Source organism: Solea solea, chromosome 21 (genome assembly GCF_958295425.1).
Source record: "Solea solea chromosome 21, fSolSol10.1, whole genome shotgun sequence".
Taxonomy (NCBI): Eukaryota; Metazoa; Chordata; class Actinopteri; order Pleuronectiformes; family Soleidae; genus Solea; species Solea solea.
In genome coordinates this window covers 7,233,759-7,253,401 of record NC_081154.1, presented here as the reverse complement: position 1 = coordinate 7,253,401, position 19,643 = coordinate 7,233,759, and the positions used below count along the sequence as shown (strand labels likewise).

Here is a 19,643-nt window from a genome sequence, read left to right as displayed (position 1 = left end):
CGTGAAGCACGTTTGTTTTGAAAATGTTGTGAACTATGCACTGCATTGTTAGTGCGTTTAGTACACTCTCGTGAACTTGACGCAGCTCTCAGTCTCTGGTACGTGCTGTGTTGGTTTGTTTCAGCTGCAGCTCAGCGCCCTCTGTCGGCCATGACGTCTCACCAGCAGTGTTTAAAGAGCCATTTTTGTCCCCCCCCCCCCCCCCCCCTCTCCACCCAAATAAATTTAATCTGGAACTACAAAACCTATTAAAGCTAAATTGAATATAAATCGATATAGTCTCTATAGAATAACAGATATAATTTGTTATATCGTCAGTTTCCGTAGTGTAGTGGTTATCACGTTCGCCTCACACGCGAAAGGTCCCCGGTTCGAAACCGGGCGGAAACATTTATTTGGCAGCCCGTGGAAAGGGAACTTTCCACTTTCCACTGATGCTCCCCGGGCGGTACTCAGTGTGGCAGCCCACTGCTCCTAATTCTAGGATGGGTCAAATGCAGAGAAATAATTTCTCTAAGCGGAATTAATAAAGTATAAGATTTAGATTTATGAAATTTAAAAGGTACAGTATGAAAAATGTTGACATTCCATTACTGCTTTGTTTTGAAAAAACACTGGCACATGTTGGCCTACTTTGAAATAAAACACATAACTATGTAGACCAGGGGTGTCAAACTCATTTTTGTTCAGGGGCCACATACAGCACAATTTGATCTCAAGAGGGCCGGACCAGTAAAAATAGTAAAATAATAGCATAATAACCTATGAACAACAAGAACTCCTTTGTTTTTTCTCCTTTGTTTTACATTTAATGAAGGATATTTTTACAAAACATGAAGTTTCTTGAGAAATATAAGTGCAATTTTAACAATATCATGCCTAAATTTACTATTTACACAGCACACTGGATCTATAAAGGCACAAACATTTAGTCACGGGTATCTGGAGCATTTGACATTACATTTAGATTAGTGTGAAATTTTAACAAATTCATCCTGTGGGCCAGATTGGACCCTCTGGCGAGCTGGTTCTGGCCCCCGGGCCGTATGTTTGACACCCCTGATGTAGACCCATTTGAACTCCCCCATTGCTTGTGGAAAATTAATAAAATAAAAAGTAACACTTTGAAACTACATAAAATCCAAAATGATTTGGATTTTTAAGTAAGAAATAGTAGAACACACAATTACTCCCAAGTATCCGTTTATTTTAGACGACAAACACATTACCACCCATGTCACCAATCGACATCAGTTGCATTATTTATTTTGGCAGCCCATGTTAAGTTATTTGAGAGACAACTTTGATCACACTTACTTTAGACCTTCAGACATTATATGCATCAATTCAGTTCTTTAAGTGTTTCACAATATTGAATGTGCACAGAGAGAGGCCACAGGTCACAGCACAACACTACGTCATGGTCAGAGTGTAATACATCCAGTTAAACCAGCGATTGATTTTTTTTTCTGGATATGCACATCAAACTTTAGGAGAATCACATTCCTTGTTAACACATTTTGGTCTTTACATCTCTGCTTTTATGTGATTTCATGCCATTGTAGACACTGTATGGTAGATAAATGAAGAACTGAGATTTTGAGGACATTATATTTGGTCAATTCTGAGATCTTTAGCTGTTACTTTTTGACAATTGTCAACAATTGTGACCAAAAACATAAAGAGTTGTAAATAAATAAATAAATAGATAATTCATCTTTATTTTAATAGTTTTAAATGCCTTGGTCATTTAAAAAATAGGACACGTGATATAGCATCTTCTGAATAATAACTCTTTTTGTTTGGGGGGAAAAGCCTCTTTTTGAGGATTACAATGACGTCACAGCAATTTACACACAGGTTTCACAAATGACCACTAGAGGGTGTCAGAGGGCTACAAATGGGTTCATATACACACACACAGTCACACGCAAAACAAAGGGCCCAGTTGGAGATTCTGCAGCTTCATGCTGGGAGAAGGAAGGCTCGTGGTCTGAGATCTCACTCGTCGAATCGTCCTTCCAGGATGCTCTCGAAGGAGAAGGGAACAAACTTGAAGCCCTGACCTGTGTAGAACTTGTTCTGAAACTCCACCCTGTGAGAAACAAAGACAAAAAGGAACACAATTTTTAATTAGCAACTACAAAAACAATCAAATTCTTGAGTATCCATCGTTAAATATGACGTTTTCCCACAGTAAATTGAAGAATATTACTCTATTACTAAAGTACATCATGTCCGCAAACTGAAAAGCTGGGCATCCTATAATGTCTGGGGGGGGGGGTCGACACAAGCCTGGATAAGCTCCCTGATGCCTGTCAGATAATATGAATGATCATGCAGACGCCAGCTTAAAATGGATGTATGTTTCTACCGTTTTGAACGAATACGTGTCTATTTCACGTATTTATTCACTCATCAGGTGAAAGGTGAACATGCCATGGTAGGATGAAAAAAAAAAAAAAAATCATGGAGCTGTGATCATGACCTGAAGGCAGGGCACATTCCATTAAAGTAAGTCAAAGTGAAATCCTCCCACACAACAGTGGAATGATTCTCCTCCAGTGTGTATGAAAAATAAAGATGATAAGAACCCCCTGGAAGTGCATAACAAAGAGTTTAATGAAACATATCTGTCTGGTTCACACTGGTACAGGATGTACCGCAGAGCCACGGGTTCACCACAGCAAACACATGAGTGTTGTTTCCATGTGTTGCCTGGGAGATGAGACTCTGAGCCTGCTTGTTACTGAGGTAGCTTCTTCATACCTGTGTAATATTTTACATATTTCTACAACTAGTGGTGGAAATCTGCAATTTTAGACGGCCTTACGTGACCGGAGTGGTCATTGTTTGGAGCGGTTTGTGGCGAAAAGCACAATAGTTATGTGATATGAATGAGAAAACTGAAGAAATCAACAGATTTTTTAGGTTTGGTGAGACTTTTCCGACCATGCTACTACTACTGTAGCACTGTACTGTGCCCTATAGGGAAATAATCTCAAATTTTCCTCCATGATATCATGATATTACATAATACGATAGAAAGACCCAATAATTCAAGGTCGTCCCTATCATAGCCATCATTTGAGAAAGCAGTGTTGCAGCAATTTCCAAAGAGAAATGAATGTTAAAAGACGAGCCAGCGTGCCAAGTGTGCGAGGATATGTTTACAGCTGGAAAGTGGAAACTTGCAGCTGAACTGGACGAGTTGCAAGAGCGCGTGCTTGGATGGAGTAAACCCTCTCCAGCGGTGTTTGGGTGCCCGACAAGCAGCTTTTTTTTTTTTTTTTACAAGACCACATTCTCTGAGTAAACGTCATCCAGGAGGAGAATTGCACACCACGTAAAGTAAAGAAAATTGTGCATTGTGTGCAAACACTATGTTTTCCTGCATTGGAAGAGTTTACAAAGCTACCGCCTACAGGCATTTGGTTAAATAATTGAGAAACGGAAGAGTAAAGAAATGTCACAGTCCTGGCAGCTTCTCTCCCTCTTTCCCTGCCTCTGTGTTTGTGTGTGTGTGTCTGGGCGTGGCTTCCCTGCTCATTCATCTGCCCACCTGACTTCAATCAGCCCATCAAGACTCGGCATCATTCCTATTCGTTTCATCATGGCGTATTAAACCTCTGACTTTCTCTCTCTTAATCAACGTTAATCTCTTAATCACCATTAATCTCATAAATTTCTCGTTGTGATTCTCTGAAGCCTCCAGCCTGGTTTTTTGACTCACTTGGGCTGTGTCTGAATTCAAGGTCTGCAAAAAGCCTGACAACAACAACCCACTCGATTGAATCAGGTGTCTAAAACACTCGTCTAAAACAGCGATCAGCAAGTAAATGTGGTCGAGGGCCGATTTGTTTTTGTAAGCAATTGAATATTTGGGCCAAAACGTTGTCTCTTCGTCAGGCAAAGTGTCTTAAAACGTCTCCAGTCTGAAACAAAAACCCACGTTTTCTGTCTTAAACCAACAATAATGAGGACGTTGGCTTTAATCACCAGCTTACTCATACTGGTAATATTTATTGTGCATCATTTCGCTTGTTAAGTGTTTTTATTTGTATTTTTCAACCAAAACATGTAGTTTAGGTTAACTGTCAATTCCAACAACAGAATCTGTTTGAGTAAGTTCATATTTTTTCAGAATAAAAGCTCTGATTTTTTTGTGAAGACAAGCAAATAATTTAAGATCACGTTTATTAAATCATCTGCCGGACCAGACACGGATGCTGGCGGGCCAGTTTTGGCCCACGGGCCACTAATTGCTAACCACTGATCTAAATTCTTTAAAGTTTTGTTTTTTTGACAGTAATTCTCAAACGGGATGTTTGAACAACATGATGTGTGGGTCTAATTATGATAACAGACTGAAGGACAAACACCGAGGCTTCTCTGCAACAGTCCTCCTCACTCTGACATCTTCATTTAGGAGGGTTTTTAGTTCCTGCTGGTTCCTGGCCTCAGAAGAGAGGGGAGTGCCCAGGAATGTCTCCTGGCCGTGGCAAATATTTGGCCTGCCGGAGCTGTGCGAGAGGACAACACTTAAAAGAGGAGAGAAATGAGAGATCCTCTCATCTGCCTCATAGCGAGCGTGTTCCCAACACACTCTATGCTCGGCTTGCTGTGGTGTGAGTGTGAGTGTGTGTTTGTGTAGATAACTCATCAGCATGTGTGTGTGAAGAGTGGACTGTGGACTGTGTTTACTTGTAACATGACTATTTCCATTCACTCACCTCTGTGAAAAATGCTCCCACTACTCTTTTTTAACCTTGGCGCAGTGCTGCAGAGCGGCTTTAGTAATAAAGTGCCTCACATTCACACAGCGACACACGCTGGAGTCTAACAGAGCTGCCTGTGTAACCCAAACCTCTGACAGAATCACACACATTCTCCAATTAGTCGTTTTCATCTTGAAATCAGAATCTAAAATAACGCAAATAGGAATATAATATAGAATTATCATTGTTTTGATGGTGTTGTGTGGTTTAGCTCAATCCCGTCCCAGCCCCGCCTCTACAGCCTCCGCTGTCACTCTCTATTAATGTCATTTTATCTTCATTATTCAAATTTAAGTTCCTTCTCCGCCTGATGTGGACACATTTCTGTGCTACTCGGTGTTGAAGCTGACACCAATATCACATTTATGTGAAAAAACAAAACCAACAGTGCGTAGAGACACTTTGCTGGTGTCTTCACAGCTGAGGTGGACACGTTCACAGTCACTGATGAAGGTTCCTCCTCAATCCTGGTCCTAGGGTGAGGACATTTTGGCTGGTCCTCACATCTTTAAAGGGCTTTTTGGGGGATTAAGACCTGGTTTTAGTATCAGAGTTAGCATTCAGTTTAGGTTAAGGTAAGGGTTAGGCATTTAATTGTGATAGTTCAGGTTAGAGTAAAGTGTCCAGGAGATAAGTCAATGTAATGTCCTCTGAAGTCATCACACACACACACAGAAGTGTTTTAAATAGTTTTTTGGAAACAATGAAGCTCTTTGTGTCAGAGGAAACAGATACACCACATTATGTCCAAGTGAGAATGGTTTGGTCCACACCTACATTCCATTAAAAAGAAGATGTCTTTTATTTAAAAAAAAAAAAAAAAAACACTATTAGAAGTTTGGCCATGATCCTGTAAGAACACGTTGAAAGAACATGTTCCAAAATTCAAAAGGTAAATGGACAAATTACTTATTACAATCACAGCTTCCATTTTTGTCCAAACCACTTCCTAACACCATGTGACATTTGGATTCAAGCCACATGTTAGAATGCCACCTCCTCTACGGCATTTGAATTCCAGACTTACTTTGTTACTTATCAGCAGAAATATAAATCAGTGCTGTGGTTGTGAGTTAACACTGACTTAAAATGAAAATAAACCGCATCACGTATATAAATGTAACTTAACCAAAGCGTAAAACATCTTGCTTTAGAGTACCCACATGCCTTTCCTGTGCCCTGTTTGTACATACCAGGCTTTTCTTTGAATAAAATATGTGCATGTGTGCTCCATGTGTAACCTTTTCTTCAGGTTTATCCAGCAAATACATTTCAAAGATATTTGCACAGCTTCACAGATGTTTGCTATCGGGATCGTGTTAAGAGAGAGAGCTCTTATCGTTGCCGCTGAACTTTAAAAAAAACAACAAAAAAAAACCTTGCAGCTGCTGATATCTAAACAAAAATGTGTTGTTTGGCCTGAAGTCAAACAAACCCCGGTCTATATTGAATGTGCTAATGAAGAGTCAGGTTGAGCGAAGCTGATTCCACCTGCTTCCACAAATAACAGGCTGGTCTGCTTAAAAAGCTTTGCACTGTTTGACCTGCTCGTGTGCAACAGCTGGTACACGTGTGAGACACGTAGGATTATATACAGTGAAGAACAACGGTGATCTGACATTAGCAATAATCTGAATCTCTGCCCAACAAAAACACCTGAAGCTCTGCGTGAGCAGGAGCCAGGCCTGAAGGATTAAATCAAATAAACTTCTTGGTTTCACTTCATATAGTACATAAAGTAAATGGCCCGTCAATCAAAAATCCACTTCATGTAATCTCATTTGCCTCAGATTATTGATGGTTACTGACACTGAATGCGTCATAAATTACACACAGGAGACCAAAACGACGTCATTCCTTTAGTTCAACATTCATTTCTGAATATCAATTTCATACAGCGAGTAACCAAACATGCTTTTTATTTGACTTAATCCTTATTCATCATCCATCCACGTCACTACACCTCCTAATCTGTGTGTACATCTCAGATTACCTGTACCGAAATGTATATTTTAAATTGATAGATGATGACGGTCATTATCTCCTATAAGCTCCCACTGCCTGTTAACAAATACAGTATGATTTATCTTTAATAATGCATGGCTCTATCTGAGGGATCCATGACTTGTCTACACTTCATGTGTTTGGTTTGGTTTCCCTGCGTGTTGGAGCACTTTGCGCCGGTGGTGGTGCTAGGAGGCGCCGGATCTGGGTGTGAGGATGAGATTAGCCAGTGATGTGTGTGTGTGTAAACCACTTTGGCTGAGGAATGTTTTATGTTGTGAAGATAAAAAGTGAGCAACAGCATCAGAAAACCCTGCCAGAGAAACCTGGTTCAAGAGGTGAGGAGCAAAATCTCATAGCGTGTTTTCAATCAATGTGGAATCCAACGTGTAGGAGGATTTTTAATGTTTATTATGCTCGGTACTGTACTGAACTGTACTGTACTGTCTGTACTGTACTGCTACATGTGTGCTGTCATATTATGTGTGTGTGTGTGTGTGTGTGTGTCTAACCAGTGAAGACGCAGGGCATGCAGGAACGCCGACAGCCCCTCCATGATGAGCAGGATGGCGACAGTGAGGGTGGCAAAGGCAGAGAAGATGATGGTCAAGCCAAAGAAGCCGCCACCGCTCCGGGTCGACAGGCCCAGGTGCATGACCATGGACCATAGCACCTCTGATAGCTCTGCACACACACACAATAATTACACAAGATTATAACACGCCATGAATGGACTGCACTTTGTACAGCAAACAAATATTGTCTTCAACTTCAACTGTCTTAATAACATTTTACTCACGTGCATGAGCCAGACTGAGGGCCCACAGGCGCAGATAGGAAGCCGTGTTGGAGATGCAACCCAGGCAGTATTCTATAGTATGGATGGCCTGGTGGACAGCTACATCACCAAAATCAAACTGTGGTGGGAAAAACAAGCGCGGTGAATCTAGTTAACATGTTTGTGCATGTCTTTTTTGCCTAGCACTTTTAGTGTAAGTCATCCTACATGACATATAAACAGTATACAGTACAATACATATTATATTATATATATATATATATATATATATATATATATATATATATATATATATATATATATATATATAAATATATATATATATACATACACATATGTACACATATGTTACAATACTGAATGGCCACTTACTCCCTCACCAAAATCCAGAGAGAAATGTTGTGTTTTTAGCACACAGGAGTACTGGAGCTGTTGGTCTACTCTTGCGCCAGGTTTGTGTCATTAAGGTAAATGTCAAGATAACAGATGAATTTACTGAAAAGAGGCAGCAGTGCATGAACAACTCCTGTGTCTTGATGTAAAATTGCTGATTTTCTCTATGGACTTTGGTAGTGGGGTGTGAGTGGTTTACAAACTTAAATTTCCTGCAGGAAATGGCTTTCAAACATAATCCTAAGACCTTGTACGCTTGAACAGGCATCTTATTACAAGAGCAGGCAGTTTAATGCCCTTCACAGTCCCATAGTCAAGATACTGGTGAGGAAGTGACTTGCTCAAGGGAACATCCATCCATCCATCCATCAGACCCGTACCATCTGTTTGTCACGATGTACAATGCACTGTGCAAGAAAAGCTCCGCCCAGCCAATGATAACAACTCTACTGTAAATATGGGATGAACGGTGGAAATGACTTGAAATGGAACTCATGGTATTGTCTTAAATAAAGACTTCTTTGACCCTCGATTCCTGGCTGAGTCTCAGGCAGAAAACAAAGAGCAAAGATTTCTGGCTTGTTTGGGTTTGTTTCTTCTTCTTTTTTCCCCCCTCAGCAGGATCACAGCACAGGGACTTGTTTGTGTATTGTAAAGCCAACAGAGTTTCTCCGTTCTCTCCACACTCCAGACCAAGACAGGCCTTTCCTGTACGAGGTGAGCTGGAACATTGGACTCCATTGGCTCTGCGTCGCTCTTGTTGGGTTTGGCTTGGCGCTGCTCTGGTTTCCTCTTTCCATGCTTCTCTTTTGTCCTTGCACTTGTGAAACAGAGTTCACGGAAGCGGCGCTCATTGTTCCCACTCAAAGGGGTCTCTGACTCAGGCTAATGAAAACAACACTCGCTAACTATGCTGTAATGGCAAAAGGGACGGAGGCGAGAGCGACGACTCTGAGGAATGTTGTGACCAAATATTCCAGAAACATACATGTACTGTATCATGTACAAAGAGGGAGGGTTTCCTCAAGTTTATACATCAGAAAGATAAGGGTGACAGCCAAAACAAGTTGGATACTTTGCTCAGATGGACAAAATCTGAAGGTGATGGTGATAAGTCAGAGAGGTAAGATGTGAAAAGTCACTGCAGGGACATAGATATACTCCCTTTAGATATATATATATATATATATCAGCTTGTCTGGACCAGATGTCGTCTGTCCTCTTTTTGTCAACATACACTGAAGTGACCCTGCATTTACAAGTTCTGCATGGTGTAGCCATCTCTTTATGATTCTGATAAGGACAGATCAGAGTTCAAAGACAGAGAGACGACCACTTTTCTTGGCGTCTACAGGCACAGACAGACAGCATCCAGACATGCCGAGGCGACACCAAACTGAGACTCTTACCGGCTCTTCCTCTGCGTGCTTGAAAGTAAACAAAGTCCCAAGATTAGTAACAGAATTCTACAAGTACTGCATTAGACCCAGATGTCCCATCCTACTTTTGGTTCATTATTTTGCACTTGTAACAGGTGGTTGGCCTCTGGATTCATTTACTGTCAAACGTAATCCAACATGACATCAAACGAGAAATGGACAGTGACTGATTTGCGTCAATCACACCTTTCAGCAAATCACACGACACTCTCGCTGCTCTCTGATCATTTATGTCTGAATGGAATTGTTTTACACATTGAATGAACTGACTGACGACGACGAAATGAAGTCGCAGTGATGCAATGTGTTCCCCCAAACGTACACAGTCAAGACATTTATTATTCAGCGTAACCGTGAGACGCCAAACCTCCGAGGCAAAGATCGTGTTTTCCATAATTCAGAAATTCGACTTGCTGCTTCTCATGACAACCATTTCTCTGTTTATGTTTCTGAAATGGAAAGTCCATCTCTTATCAGCTCCGGTTCACACCAGCCCTACCTCCCTTCTTTCCCCTCTTGTGCCCACATCACCCCCGCCTCTATCTCTCTGTAATACCCAGGAAACACTGCACTCAATAAACAACAGTGAGCTGGTGAACAGGATAAGACAGACAAGTTGAAATTACGATTATTTTGTTGTTGTTTTAAACCTCGGTTTAGTCTGTAAACTGAGGTAAACTTTTGACCCTAATTAAACTAATGTGATTGCTGTTGAATGAGACGACATGTTTGTCAGTGAGCCCGAGTACATGTGACTGCAGTGCCACAAAATGAGGTAAAGTCAAATGAAACTCTTTTAATTGGTACCTAGTGCAAATTTCATTTGATCTTTTTTTAAAGGTTTAAGTAGTTTATTAAATGTGATAATAATAAATGTGAATATTTCCTCGCATGTCTTTGTTTTGAAACAACAAAACAATGCATTTTTAAGAATGTTTACACTTAAAAGGTTTAAAAAATTAACTATTTAACAATAATTTAGGAATAAACATGAGGGTCCTTTACTGTGCCTCTAAACTATTAACCTACAAGTGAGGAAAAATGTGCAAATTAGACATTGAATCTATTGTTTGTGTGTCTAATCCTGCATCAAACCACACCCATGTTTAAAATTCATGGTGTCTTTTCTTGTCTCTTACTTTATGATGGTTTTACGACTAAAAACTTCAAAAAGCAAATAAAAGTGGGGGCCAGAAGATAACATAACTTTACAAATGAAACCTTTTGATTTTAAACGGTCTCACCTCTTCTCCTTCCTCCGAGTGCTGGGAGAGGTGGTCGTGGTCCATGATGCCAGCCTCGTCCTCCGTTGGCCCGTTACCCACCCGGACAGCTCCGAACTTCTGCGTGCCCTGTTGGGTGAGTCCGGTGCATGATGAGGACACGCCTGTTTGCTCTAAAGACTGCTCTAGATTCTCTGCAGGGGTTTCTTCCCTCTTCTGGGACTAGATACAAAAGCCACAAGAGCTGTGTCTAGCTTAAAGCAAGCCTTTGGTTCAACGCTTTCTTTTTAATTTGCTCCCGTTTCTTCTCATAAAATGGAACACCCAGTGCAGTGAATGATGACTTTCTTCCCGTAATGTTACATATCCAACAGTTACGATAATGTGAAAGACAACTAAAATCAACCCTCAGATGTAGATAGTATCTGATATACTTTGTAAATAATATTAACTAATGTAGGGCAAGTTATAAGTTATAAATGCCAATAATCAGTAAACGATTCTTATTCACATAACCATTAATTAGCTAAACTCGTCTCCATGCTGATGAGACTGCACTTCTTTGAGGTTTTAAATAACATAGAGCAACAGGCTGTTATATTCCCTGGTTAAATTCAAGTAAATGTTGGATACATAACAACTGAAATGCCACTTCACACACTGTTGGGTGTCCTCAATATGTATTTTTTTTGCCAATTTCCCACCAAAATATCAGCGTTTCCAAGGCAGGCTTTAAGCATTATTCATGACCACACAACCAACCACATTACACAGTACAATGTGCATTGAAATGAATGGCAGAATAAGATTGTGGGGGGGGAAAGATTATATCAAAGGTTATAAATGTTGCACATCAAAAAAATAACAGGTGGCATTAAGGTCATGGGTGGGGTCAGATCCACATACCAGGTGCTTCTTCCACAAGTGCTGACGCCGAAGCACCAGAGTTTTCACAACCAGCATACAGGGTACACATGCAAGGGCAATCAGCACCAACAAAATCTGGATCCCCATCTAAGGATGCAAACAGAGAGAGGTTAACAAAGGGTTTTTTGGCGATGTGAGGCAGAGATAAGAAGAAATCAGCAGGCCTGGATCAGTCCTTCCTCTCCCTACAGAGAAACCACAAAAGGGGATTTTTTTTTTGTTTTGGAACTGATCTACAAAAATACAAGCTAAGGTTTCAGAAAGTACTTGTTATTTGCTCATTTAATCAAATAACAGCATAAATAAAGATTGAAGGCCGACTCATTAATTATGAACTCTAACCTCTTTCTGAAGAAGAGCAGACGTTGTTGTGAGAATGTTCCCATTTCAACCTTTGAGTCGATCTGGCAAAAGTAGCAGGTCATTACCACTAACTTCAGCAAATGTTGATGTAAGACTGAGCCGATGTGGGATAAGCCACCCTTTGGCTGACTTTCCCTCTTCACTCTTCTCTAATTGTCGTTATTGCGTCACACGTGGGAAAAAGAAATCTTGATAGAAACAATAAAAAGTGGAAAACATTCCCTAGATATTTGAGTTTTGTAAGAAAATAAAGTTATATAAGTCTGTACTATCACACAGACTTATTAGCGATGACTACTCTCTTAGTGTCAGAGAAGGAGGGACAGGAAGCTGGGAGAAGCAGAGGGGTGGATGGGTAAGGGAGCACCTGTCCCCTGTACAGGGGCTTGCTGCTGGGATCATTATAGTTGAAAAGACACATGTTGATAAAGTGGATGAGCAGGCTTGGAGCATCTTTAGAGGTGGTGGCATCATAAGCTGTCCACTTGTAGAAGACCAGCAGGACAAGGTAGCCGAAGAGGGTGAACATGAAGACGATCTCTGGGATGAAGCCCAGGAAGATGTTCAGCGGCTTCTTGAAGTACCTGCAGTGCAGAGAGGAACATTAAACAATACAACCAAGGCACATTTTGAACACTATACTCACTCAGAAATACCTCCTAACGAAACAACAGCGACTCACAGGTGGTTGAAGAGACTGAGAGACACTCCAAACAGCATGTGGATGACGCCCAGGATCACAGACATCTTCATCTTGAAGGAGTTGAGGAACGTCAGCTTGTTGGAAGCGACGTTCCAGATCTGCAGGGACCAAACATCAGAGTCAAACCCCACGTGGATTATTTGCCCTTCAACATCTGCTGCCCAAGTCTACCCATTCAACAACTTTACAAGGACACATTCACTGATGTTAGGATCTGTTCCAGCCAAGGTATACCGGGTCGATTCCGAGTGGATAAGGCCCGCCGAAGACTCCTGGGACAGCTGGGTCCAACTGAAGAACTGCATTTCCATCAAGAGTCTCAAGTCTAGGACAGATAAGGAAGGGGGGAAAAGAAGGAATGTTACTGAAATGATTCAGACTCAGTGAAACATTTCTGCTCCAACGACAGTTAAACCATCCACACAGTTCTTCTTATTACCCATCTTGAGAGTCGTGATAGAGTCGTTTAAACATGCCGATCACATGACTCTGCATTCTTTCAGGTCACTGGGATTCCCTGAGTCAAGGTGTGAATGGCTGTTGATGTGTGTCAATGACCTGCATGTGTAACACAACTCTAAATATAGGCAATGACCCTCAGAGGTTAAATGCATGGAACTTCCCACCAGTCAGTCAGAAGTGAAGATGAGGAGGTTAAATGGTTTCAAAGCTGTTTTTATACTAAAACCCTGTAAAGTGAAGTCTGGACATAGATTCTAGAGGATGTTCATAACAACAGTCAGAGCTCTGAAACTAGATCACCTTCACAGTCATTTTTCTTTTAAAACTTAAGTTCACAGATTAAAGAATGAAACATTTCAAACAGATGTATAGTCTTTTTGTTTGTTTTAAATAAATGGGCTGCTACTCTTTTTCATCATTGACATCTCGACTCGTTTTTTTTTGTTTATAAAACTGCGTCAATAGCTGCAACGAAATTAAAAAACCACTCGCCTGGAGACATCAATTACCTCGCTCAAGATCCAGCATGTCATAGACAACAACGCACAGTGATCCAATTCATTCATTCATTCATCGTTAAAACTTAGGATGTGGTCGACTCGTGTCAGACAGTGTCAGTTCAAGGTCAAGAGTGGTCTGGCTTACGTCCAGTTAGCTCCTTTGGCTCCAAACATGGGTCTGACGCTCCATCCTGAGCCAAACATATTCAGAGACTTGGAGAAGCAGTCGTTGTAAATGATGCCAGTGTAGATGGAGAAGATCCCCATCAGAAGGATGATGTAGCGGCCAGCGAAAACCATGTTAAACATCTGCAGAGACGCACGACAGATTCACGCGTTTAATGCGGAATAGAATGGATCATTATTTCATCATAATATTTACCTGTGTAGGTCTAACTGTACCTCATTGTCACTCTTCTGGGCAAGGAGGCGACTCTCTCTGATGACCAGGTAGAGGGCAGCGCAGGTCATCAGCGCACCGTGACCCATGTCGCCAAACATGACGGCAAACAGGAACGGGAAAGTAATGATGGTGTAGGGAGCTGCAATGGCCAATACAACAAGACGCAGCTGTTACACAACAAGGCTTAAACATTGGAGGATGAGCAGTGGCTTTGTTAAATGTACAGACTGCGATTAAATCTTTTATCATCATAAATTTTTATCAAAATTGCAATACGACCCGCTGCAAAATTATTTCTTAAAGCCAAAATGTGTATCAAATTACCATTTTAGGTTCAATATTGTCCCGACAATAAAACCTCAAAACAATACATTAAAGATTTAGTTATTGTTGCCTCAAAGAAAGAAATGTCTAGAAGTGTTGTAATGAAATCAAACATGTAGAGAAAATTGGAGCCGACGACACAATGTGTCATAAGGATCGTGATTTAATCACACACAGAGGTTGTGTGTGACTGATGATGACAATGAAACTCCTGTATGACCTGGATTGATCTCCCGGTAGTTCCCGATGCCATAGGCATCAACGATGTTCTGGAAGCCAGACGTGAACTTGTTGGTCTTGTTGAAGGTGGGCGGAGTCTGCTTGGTCTGCATCCTGTTGAGGATAGATGGCACCGTCGAGCCACTCCTCTCCTGTCAAACAATAAATTTGCATGAGCCACTGAGGTCACTTCCTGACTTGTCAGTTGCTGTCACCGCATTTGTGACACAATGTTGACTTGCATTATTCTTTTTGAAACTACAGGAACAATGCTGTCAGTGAGCCGGAGCCAAGTGTTGAAAAAGGACCACAGAGGGCAAAGGTCATTTAGCTATGTTAACCAGCTTTCCCTATCGGAGTCGAAAACAATGGCCACTCAGTATATAAAGATGCTGTTTCTATATAACTGTGAATCCTTTCAGTGAAGTGCAGTGTACTGTGTATCATCAGATGTCTCCTGTTCTATCAGCGGCACACTTTGTGCAGCATGAAATGTGTCACAACGTATGAGTGCGAAATGACATGTCACAATAACAGGAAGCAGCGCCAGGAAAGAGCAGCTGGAAGAAAGCCCTGCCAAAATAAGAGAGAGAGAAACAGATGTAAACAAACAAACAGAGGATAACTCACCGTCCCTCTGCGCAGGGCAAACTGGATGGAGTCCAGGTCCGAGACGGGACACCACACCTCAGCGATCAGACACTTCTGAGTGACGTCGATGTTGCAGAGGTTGAGCGTGTGGTAAATGGCCTTCATCTTTCTCACCTTGATGAACCAAACACGCATGGTCTTGGAGGCGGCCTGCAGCACTCGCTGGCGGTGGTCTTCTGTTTGGTTCAGCACCTACACAGGCAGGTTTGTTTGAGAATGTGAATCAGTCATCATTGAACGTTTGGAACCTATTCTATACTGAGAAACACATAGAGAGTCATTTGGAGCTGGTAGATTAACTTCTTTACTGTATATGTATTCTGACCTCACCTCGAGTTGAAAGCTGCAGTTGTTTACTTTCTTTGTCTGCGCATTATTTCTACGTCATTTCAATGATCTCACTGCAGTGGCTCCAAGACTCGGTCCTTGTTTACGCACATGCTTCTATTTTCTCTGTAATCCTGAGTAAAATGCTCTATTGTGTCTAACAGCGTCAAAGACATTGTATGAGGTTGGCAGTGTGAGACTTCTCAAGCAGGGAGAGCCAAGGATTTTTCCAGGCTTAATAAGGGCAAAACATGGGGAACCCAAACATTATGAGGACAGGACAAAGGTCTTTCACAGATAAGAGGCAATGCCCACACACACAAAAATACCCGCCCCACCTACCCTGCGAAGGCTTTTGTAATCGGATTGGAAATAAATAATTTTATCAAAGAAAACTGAGCAGGCGCCTGGACACAAACATCCTGTTGAGCAGAGTTAAATTAATTTCTTGTTGTTTCATAGGCAGCAGCGTAACAAAGGCTACAAAGACGGCTCGAGAGAATTATTAAATCAATAAAAAATAAAAAATAAACGGCAGTCAATGTGACTTAAACAATAAGCAGGCTTTAATTCAAGTTGTTATTTCAGCTTATGTCACACATGCTTATTATTGATTATTGATGTAAGCGTACCATCTGGAGGTCATCAATACGACTGTTGACTCCGGCCAGCATCTCCTTTCTCTCCTGTGGGGTCTCTGGACACGGGTACAGAGAGGCACGGAACCTGGACAAATGCAACCACAGTCAGAGTCTGCTCTCCACACACATGATCCTGACTAATCCTGCACTGACATACAAAGTCAAGCATCAGGAATCAGTGCCATTACCTGTAGTTTTGTAAGAGAAAGTAATTGAATTCACTCTTATTAAACATGTCTCTAAGCATAATTCACATTTATTTCTTTGACTTAATGCATTATATAACATAATCAAGTACATTAGTGTAGCAAATACGAGAGCTTGTGACCCGAATTATACTCACACCAATAAAAAAACAATAATATCCAATATAAAACAAACCATAGATCAAAAATATCACAACAGAAAAACAGGATAACGTGAAGTCTTCATTCAAACCAGGGGCTTTTAAATGTTTTTAAAAGGGAAGGAGAAGAAATAGCTCCACACTGTATGAGACACTCACCCCTCACAGATCTTCTTCACCCTGTTCTTCAGCTGGTCACCTTGGAAGAAGATGATGAAAACTGACTTGTGGACCTGGTCTCCCTGTTTAAACAAAGAGAATGTCCAAATAAATGTCCTCTGTTTACGTCTGCTGCTGCTTTGCATATTTTATATCAGGGTTATCGTGTTTCATTTATTTGTGCGCTGACCGTGGCGGGATCCTCCAGAGGGTCCTCAATCTCCGCCTTCCTTAGGAAAACGTTACCACGACACACCCTCCACAGCATCCTCTCAAAGGTGGGAATCCTCTCCCTGCCGATCACGCCGGCGACAAACCTGCACGGAGTTGTCATCACAATCAGACACGTGATTAGTCAAAGCCATCTTGTGATTAACGCTGTTTTTTTCTATAGTCAAGAACATGTTGACGAACATCTGCACTTCCAAAAGTCAGTTTTGCCTTTACATATTACAATTCCTGTCATTTTATATTTTCTAAACCAACAAATTGTGTTTATTAAAGACTACAGTGCAATGAAGCCCTCAGGCTTTACCCCAGTCTGAGCGGGGCGCCACGGCCTCCCTCATTGCCCTCCATCAGTGCCGATGACTCTTCTAGCAGGTTTGGATCCTCCATCTGTCCAAGAGAGAATTAGAGAACCCTTGTTTACTCCATATGCTGTGCATGATTCTGCTCTGTGGTGTGTGTGTGTCTGAGCGAACCTCGTCAAAGAACTGCTGCGTTCGGCGGAGGATGTGTTTAAGCTCCGTCAGCTCCAGGAAGTTCTTCTTCAGGGCTTCCTGGTTGGTGTTGATCTCCTTCAGTTCGTTCTCCAGCTTCTCAAAGGTGGCCTGCAGTCACAGAAAACACCACACACTAAGGAGGATTCGCTTTGATCGTGAGGATATAAAATTGCGATGGGCATTAAAAAAAAATGTGTAATTGAAGTGACTGATGATGATTGTTTACCTCTAGATCGATCATGTCTCTGGGAAAAGGCACCTCTGGATTTTCTCCTGTGTCCACAGTTGGGATGGTGGCCTTTTTGATCTCCTTCTCCACAAACCCTGTTCAGCAAAGGAAATCCTCATTTTAATTATTATACATTGTGATCTTTTTAAATAAATTGTTGTCTTTCCCCACTCTGTCTTATTACTTACTCAGTTTTCTGTCCATCTCCTCACACCTCCTCACTTCATTCACAAACTTGCGTTGGAACACATTTACATCTGGATTCAGCTGCCAGAAGGTAAACAAAATGTTGTAATTAATAATATAGTGTCTGGTGCTACATTTACAAAAAACCCTCTACAGCTTGAGAAGATGTCCACTTACGTCTCTGAACTGGACCATGCCCAGTTCTCCCAGCTCGCTGACGCAGCAGTACGCTGCCTCAGACTGGAGAAAGAGCTGTGCCAGCGTCATCTCCTCACTTCTGAACAGTTCCCCCATGATGACGACTACACTCCGCCTCAACTAGAACAAACAGATGCTGCAGGACAGGAAGATACATGAGCTTTTTCGAGCGTGTTTGTTGCGTGTTTGTTGTAATAGCCACATTCCCGAGGGGTGTCAGGGAAGAAGAGGTAAAATACTGTTTTGGACTGGTAGGAGTACAAAGTTGTGATATATCACAATCAAAAAAAAAAAAAGTGGTTTGAGCCATCCCTTGTACTTCAGCTCATCCCAATTGTGTACCTAATACAGTGGCCAGCATTGAATAAAGCGTGTTCAGAGCCCCAATCAGAGCTGAGCATCACTGATGTCGCAGCATCCTCCCTCCTCCTCCTCCTCCCTCCTCTTCCCTCCACTGCTGGTACTGCATCAGTGTCCTTCATTGCTCAAGGACGCCATGATGCTGCTGCTGATTCCGGCCTGCAGCTCACTGTGATCAGCTGTCACCTCCTCTACATCACCCAGTGCAGAGTGACATGAAGCCACTAACTACTAAATAATCATATGTAACCGGATATTAGCGGTGTTTTAATGTTTGGCCTCGTCAAACACGAACACTGCGCGCGCAGTACAAGCGCAACATGAAAATAAGGATCCGGCGTCTCTCACGATCATAAAAAAACAGGTTCTGACCGTAGAAATATGTTACAATACGACAACGACACGGTTCATGTGACCAAAATACACATTATTATTATCATCTAATAAGGAGAAATGTCAAATTATCCTCCCAATCCTCATCATCATCATCGTCCTCGCATCCCACACGCCAAAATATGATGTCTATATACTGGTTCATAAATTCCACACACGCACGTGTGTCTGTCATACGTTTATAACATTAAATTATTATTTTAAAATAAAAAACATGAATTTACTCACCTCAGCCTCCTCTCGCCTCTCTAACCCTTAGATGACGGTGGATGCTGTGATCCAGAACGGTGCGTCAAGTTAGACACAGCCATAAAGAGTAGGACATTATTTCAAAATAAAAGTCTAGTGTATTTACTTAACGGACGTCTTGTCCTTATGTAGCTTGACTCCGACAGCCACATTTATTCTAACATATTTTAAATTTACAATATTATTAATAGCCCAAAAGTATTTTTTCCCCATTGCACAAAGTTGTACTGATAATGTTGTCATTGTTGTTTTACTTTGAAAATCTTAACCGGATAAGTGTTGTAACGTCTGTTAACTTTACCTCATTGATTCAGGATTTAAAAGATTAAGAGCCGTCATGAAGTGGAACTTCACACCAACGTCATTACCAGGTAAGTACATAGATATATAAATATATATGTATATATCATAAGAACACACAGTCAGACATTTGTTGTCATAAACCTGTATTATTTGGCACAAGAAGTGCAAAATTAGAGTTTTAGTTTTATTTACAACACAATTGTTAATGGGAATAATGAAAGCTTCACAATTAACATCATATTTTTAGGTCCAGTGCGTGAGAATCTGCATGTCTCTTTTGTTTGTATCATAAGCTTCTGCTTTAAAATGTGAAATGAATGCAGTCTGTGCACATGCCTT

At 41.3% G+C, this 19,643-nt stretch overlaps 1 protein-coding gene and 1 non-coding gene across 5 annotated transcripts; one reads left to right on the top strand and one right to left on the bottom strand.

Moving 5' to 3' along the window:
- The first annotated feature begins 317 nt into the window (after positions 1–317).
- trnav-cac (transfer RNA valine (anticodon CAC)) lies at positions 318–390 on the top strand. Its single transcript has one exon. It is a non-coding gene; the product is annotated as a tRNA-Val (tRNA).
- A 796-nt stretch (positions 391–1,186) lies between these two features.
- Positions 1,187–19,059, bottom strand: atp6v0a1b (ATPase H+ transporting V0 subunit a1b). 4 transcript variants are annotated; one of them, XM_058621253.1, is made up of 22 exons: positions 18,981–19,059; positions 17,979–18,135; positions 17,804–17,882; positions 17,613–17,710; positions 17,366–17,494; positions 17,197–17,279; positions 16,852–16,978; positions 16,662–16,744; positions 16,148–16,241; positions 15,168–15,380; positions 14,539–14,689; positions 13,994–14,133; positions 13,737–13,900; positions 12,864–12,954; positions 12,609–12,727; positions 12,294–12,510; positions 11,543–11,650; positions 10,658–10,858; positions 9,384–9,401; positions 7,582–7,699; positions 7,295–7,466; positions 1,187–2,095 (listed from the first exon to the last, which is right to left on the bottom strand). In XM_058621253.1, the coding sequence occupies exons 2-22, from the start codon at positions 18,093–18,095 to the stop codon at positions 2,002–2,004; spliced, it is 2,616 nt and encodes an 871-aa protein (XP_058477236.1). In that variant the 5' UTR covers positions 18,096–18,135; positions 18,981–19,059; the 3' UTR covers positions 1,187–2,001. The 4 variants fall into 4 exon arrangements, with proteins under 4 accessions (XP_058477236.1, XP_058477238.1, XP_058477237.1 ...); XM_058621255.1 differs by having other exon boundaries at positions 10,658–10,765; XM_058621254.1 differs by lacking the exon at positions 9,384–9,401.
- Between the last annotated feature and the right edge of the window lie 584 nt (positions 19,060–19,643).